This window comes from Lipophrys pholis (assembly GCF_963383615.2).
Source record: "Lipophrys pholis genome assembly, chromosome: 11".
NCBI lineage: Eukaryota > Metazoa > Chordata > Actinopteri > Blenniiformes > Blenniidae > Lipophrys > Lipophrys pholis.
Genome location: NC_137631.1, coordinates 8,343,215 through 8,349,242, shown reverse-complemented (window position 1 = coordinate 8,349,242; position 6,028 = coordinate 8,343,215). Strand labels below are relative to the sequence as shown.

General features: G+C 42.1%; 1 protein-coding gene across 1 annotated transcript in view; it reads right to left on the bottom strand.

Annotated features, from left to right (window-relative positions):
• Positions 1–663: 663 nt before the first annotated feature.
• Positions 664–6,028, bottom strand: part of lingo1a (leucine rich repeat and Ig domain containing 1a) — a 32,273-nt gene continuing 26,908 nt past the window's right edge. The window contains exon 2 of the mRNA XM_080475819.1: positions 664–4,764. Coding sequence (XP_080331945.1) covers positions 2,905–4,752 — 1,848 coding nt within the window. The 5' untranslated portion in view covers positions 4,753–4,764 and the 3' untranslated portion in view covers positions 664–2,904. The remainder of the gene's footprint in view (positions 4,765–6,028) is intronic.

Here is a 6,028-nt window from a genome sequence, read left to right as displayed (position 1 = left end):
ACACTTTTTTTGTTTGATTTGAAAGTTTGCCGATGACTTTATATGTGTTGAATCCACAAATGTGCAAAGCACATTTATGTTATTTCCTATAGATATCATAATGGCGGTGATCCCTCACTAATGGTGGTTAATTATTGTTTGGAGGCCGCGCGGGTAGAGGAGTGGACCTCCATTTTCCTTGTAAACAAGCAATTAGCTCTGAAACTTATGACGCTAAATTACCCTACAGTGTGCATCACCATTTAATGAGGTATTCAATCAAACAAATCAAACATTAACTCGCTCATTTGGTCACCGGCGCACTGCAGCTACACCCAACTGATTAGCCAGACTAGAAAAGCATTACAAAGATATGATTTGTATAATGGAAAACGCTTGGGTTTGTAATACAATCAGTGATGGTAATACTGAATTCCCACTTTGGGCCACCAAATACACTGCAGTCACTCTTTCAAGGTGAAATAAAACACATCGTCAAAGATGGAAGCATCACATGTTTAAAAAAGTCCATAGATTGTTTAATACAACATACCATAGTCTCAACAATTGAACATCAACAAAATGTTGTTAATTAAAAAAAAAAAAATCTGCATATTACCTTTATTGCACAGAACAATTTGAATGTATTTTCCATAGATTTTCTTTTTTTTTTTTTTTAGCATCTTTTCTTTTCTTTTGTAAAAAGTTGGCTTGGACTATACACAGTCAATATAGTCCAGAGTCAAAAAAGACAAAAAAAAAAGAAAAAACCAAAAGAGAATCCCGGGGATTGGATCACTCGGGACTCCCAACAACCCCCCCCAAAAAAGGGGGGGAGGGGGGGGGGTGGGGGCTAGGTACAATAGCCACACTTTGAACAAAGAGAGCATTCATAATCAACATGAGGGAGAACCATGAGCCATTTCCAGTGGGGTCTTTTTTTTTTTTTTCCCTTTATGCAAAACGGATTACACCAAAGCAGCTTCAGATTGCTCCACGGGTGAAACCATCTGTGTCACTCCAACCATCTGCACATCCAAGTCCATACTTCCAGCCATTACGTGTCGTTATCTGTAATGTCATCCATCATAAAGAACTTAGCCTTTATCCTCACACACATTTGCAAAGCCCAGCTGTCCACAGTGTGTACTTGGAAAGGTAAGGCCTGCAACCTGCAACCAAAAAAACTGATCGTGGAAGGTGAGATTCCCATGGCTTTAATGGGGCCAAAAAATCTGGAAAAGTAACCAGTGATGACAGAAACATTCGACGGTTTGAGGAGCACATTGTATTTTCTGAACAGAAATAAAAAAGTGAGCACCACAACTTTTATCTTTTACTACGCACAATCATGTCGAGCATGAAATAATACCGTTACATAACAGTTCTGGAAATGCAACGTAAAAGGTCGGGGGAAAAAGCGCTTATAGTGGCAACAAATCTGTTAGAGGGTGAAAGCGGAGAATAGATCCTGTTACTATTGTTAGGACAAAAGCGAGATATCAGCAACATCTCACATTTCTTTCTGTACCATGCCCTCAATCCATGTTGCACTCTGTCTGGGTTACATCTGAGAATTAGGCCTGATAGCAGACACAGATTCATCTCTTCAAAGCTGAAATCCTATATTAATATGGATTTATGCTACCTTTCAATTCTAAATATTGTTGTCTAATTATATCTTTCTATTAAAAAAAATAGCTATTTCTACAGATTATTTGGAATATTCTTACACTGCAACCATGTCATTGAATCTTCAGAACTCTAAAGCATTAATTTTGGTCATCATCATTCAGTTACTCATGTGACATAATGCCCAATGTAATTTATCAATTCACAGGTTTTTCTTTTGTTAGCTGTGTATTAGCAACTGAGACATTATAAATACCAACATAATTAACATCTTTGTAACATTAAGCAATTCAAAAGTGGTTCAAAAGAATGCTCTTGCAAGACAAAAACCTTGTGGGAAAATTCTGCAAGTTTTTTGTTTTTACTGGAATACCTAGAACCTAGGCAAGATTGCGTAACGTTTTGCAATGTTTTTCTCATTTATTCGTTCTCATTAAAACCCGGAAAAGACAAATATTGTGAGAGCCCTAGACACTTTATGAGATTTAATAAAGCTTTTCTCTGGTTCTCAAAATTTTACAGTTTGGCCAGATCTTGCAACTCTCGTAAAAGTCAAAACAATTTTGTGTGACCTCAGGTTTCTGAAGATCTCACAATCTTTTTCGTCTGATGTGTTTTTGTGGCACATTATCTGTGTTAAACAATTCTGGGTATCTGTGACACAAATATACATTTGATGAAATACCGAACAATCATAAATGTATGAAGGTTAAAAAAAAAGAAAAAAGACCAGATGTAGTACAGAGCATTTACAACTGTAACACTGATGTACAATGAAGGATCGCATCAGCCATGTAGAAGTGTGCTCTTCAAGCCATACAAAATTCCATCCAGAAAAGGACCTGGAAATAAACAAACACAAAAGAAAAAAAAAAAACGACAGGAAACAGCAATGGGAAAAAATTGGATCTTCCCCCCAGGTTCTGGCTGTGTTTTTGTTTCTTTTCTGATGTGTTTTTTTTCCCCCCACTAGAAATCCATACGAATACGAACTGCTTATGACAAATTGAACTTTCACTGAATGCGTCCGCGGGCCACGTAGAAACCGCCAATGCCCCGAGCCAGTAGATGTGGTTTCACTCCCTCTCGGATTTGAAAGTCAGGAACTGCCCTCTTATTGAGTGTCAGTCAGCAAAAAAAGGGGGAGAAAAAAAAAAAAAAAGATAAAAAGAAAAACATATTACTCTATGTTAACAGACCAGGGTCCACAGGTTTGTATGAGAGGAAAGAAAATGTCTTCTTTTCCATTTTTCTTATTTTCATGGTCCAAAATGAATAAATTCCACAGCTCTGTTAAATCATTTTCATGTTGAACTTGCGCGGAGCATCCACCGTGCTGCTGCTCATGCCAGCGTCCGATTTCCGTGGCACATACTCAATCTCAATATTGTGCTTGGTGTTGCCTTTGCCTCTGCTCCAAAGGAAAAGCAGTACCAGGCAAAACAGGACCACACCAAGAAACGAGATGAAGCCCATTGTGGTCGCAATGATCAGGGTCTTTATATCAAATGGGAAGGGGACATTGGCTCTTGTATCGTTAGCACCAGTTTCTGCTGGCTGGTTAGATATGAAGGCAAACGTCTTGTTGGGCTGGTGTGGCCAGTCAGGTGAATAGCTATGAATATGGAGGTGAGCCAGAGAGGTGTCGTTTCCGCCCGCATTGCTAGCTATACAAACGTACGTGCCGTTATCTTGAATCTGAGCATAGCGCACCTCAAGGGTACCATCGGGCAACACGGAAAGCCTCCCAATCGTCTTCGTGGAAATAAACTTTTTCTGTGGAGATAGCCACATTATCACTGGAGCAGGATCTCCATCTGCCTGGCAAGCAAAATGAACAATGGCCCCTTCGTCGACAAATTTCTGCTGGGGTTTGCGATCCCTAATCCTCGACTTGCGACACGTGAAGTAGTTTGGCTGCAGAACATCCGGGAAGTCTTTGAACTCTTTTCCTTGGACAAACTCAGGGGAGGCACAAGTGGGCTGCTGCCGGTTGAAGTTCAGTCTCCAGCGCCGGCGGAATACCCACAGTAGTCGACAGTCGCAGGCCAGGGGGTTATCGTACAAGGCGAGAGTTTCCAGGTTGCCGACTGAATGGAAAGCAGACTCTTCTAAAGTGCTGAGAGAGTTTCCGGACACATTTAAAATTTTCAGGTAGTTCAGACCACGGAAAGAATAGGGCTCAATCATTGCCAGTCTGCCTCCGACTAGGTGAAATTCCTGCAGACGCAGTAGATCGTGGAGCTTATTCCCTTCAATTGTATGAATCGGATTGTATGAAAGGTTAAGAAAGCGCAAGTAAACCAAGTGTCGCAGGGCTACATACGGGATAGTGGTAAGGTTGGCATTCGCAATGGTTAGAGAGGTGAGATTTAATCCATACAAGCAATTTGGGGTCATGGTATCCAAATATGGCCAATTGGCTATTTCCAAGACTTTGAGACGATAGAGTCGTTTGAAAGAGTAATCCCGTATGACGTTGATGTTGAGGAGGCGCAGCTTGAGTGTGACCAAACTGTGGAGGTGTGTGAAGGCCTCTGTTGGCACAGAGGACAAGTTACACTTCTCCAAACTCAGGTGCTCAAGGCTACTTAGGCCGTGAAAAGCCCGGTGGGAGATGAAGACCAGGTCATTATCACCCACCTCCAAAGACCGGAGATTATACAAATCCTGGAACATGTAGTCCAACAGGATGACAATCTTGTTCTCACTTATGTCCAGCTGTGTGAGATTGCTCAGGCCCGTGAAGACGCCGAGCTGGATCAGCTTGAGCTTGTTGCTTCGCAAACCCAATGTCCGCAAGCCGTAGAGGTTGTTAAACGCTCCGGGTTCAATGGTGGAGATCGTGTTTTCACTGAGCTCCAGATGCTCGAGACCGGGGAAGTTGGAAAACTCATCTGGGTTGATGGTTCTGATGCGGTTCTTGCTGAGGTCCAGCAGTTTGGTCTCTGCGGGAATGCCCTCAGGGACTGTCATGAGCTTCTTGCGGTGGCACATCACAGAACGCTCCTGAACATTGCACTCACAGCGGGAAGGACAGCCCGTGGTGGAGCCAGACAGCACTGTGCCCAGCATCAGGAGCAGAATGGGCTGCCAGCAAGCCACCAGGTAGCTGTGCCCAGTCGCTTCCCCGGCTGCCATCTTATCGGTTACCTGGGGAGAAGCAAAGACACGGGGAACATTCTGTTAGGAAATTAAACATTAATGAATTCAACTTCACAGCAGTTCATTTAAAAAAAAAAAGAAAAAAAAAAAGCGTCAGCTGTTATGAATCATGAAGCGAGTTCAATGCGGATTGTGTAAAATTCAAAACCGTCAGAAACTAACAGTGTGTATGTCTTTAAGTAACCGGATGATTATCAAACATGCCAATCCCTGCTATGTGGTGCAGTTTCTCATTAAATCTAGAGCAAAAAAAACCCCAATAAAACAACTGTAATGCCCGCAATGAAAACGTCTTTCTGGACACTGTGTGTATTTCACGACATTGTGGCCACAATCATCAAATAGGACACTGAACAGAACTGAGAGGAACAGAGCATCAAGCTGCAAAATTTATGAAGTCATTGAAGATGAATAGAGGTTACGAGGGCTAAGGTGTAGGCTTGCATAATTGAGAGTGCATACAGTTTGGAATTCTGCATCTCTCACTTGCTTCCACTGAGCTTCAACAAGGTCTTTTAAATGCAGGCAGCTCCAGTGAATGCACAGCCTTCCGTGAGACCGATTTGTGAAAAATAGAAGTGGAAGCACCGATCCCAACAACAAAATCAAAGTCAAAAGCCTTCTAGTGATCTGCATACATTGTGCTCTACAGCCTCTATTGTGTCTGTGCTGGCATGCCGAACACCATTTTCACAGCACACCTTCCAGACAATCGATCAGTCAATGCTATCGCCCCGATGTGAAGTGACGGGACACAGCATCGAATGAAATCGACAGCATTTTCCACTAAACTAAGTCATGCTGACTCACAGACACGTACGCTGAGCACATCTGTGATTTTGTTCCGCTACCAGAACGGCCTTTTTTTTTTTTTTTTTTTTAAAGAAAATGCTGTTGTCCTTCATTCCCCCTTAAAGATGGGATCTGCTGTATGAGTTAGAACAGCAGGGGGGAGGGAGGAGCGGCGGTACCGGGAGGACACGATCAAAGATGGATGGTGGCACGTGTGATGTATGTGCTGTGGCTGACACTTTGCTCAAGCAATCTTTTAGGATAAAATATAGAGTGCACAACCACTGGGAGATTGGATACAGAGAGATAAATACAGGGTTTAAGAGCAAAAAAAAAAAAAAATAAAACATGTTTAATTCCAATGCCGTCTACTAGTGTGTCTCCATGTTTTACAGCACCAGTGCAATTAACTATTGATTTCATCCAAGCAAAATTGAAAGGTAAATGCAGGGGAAATAAT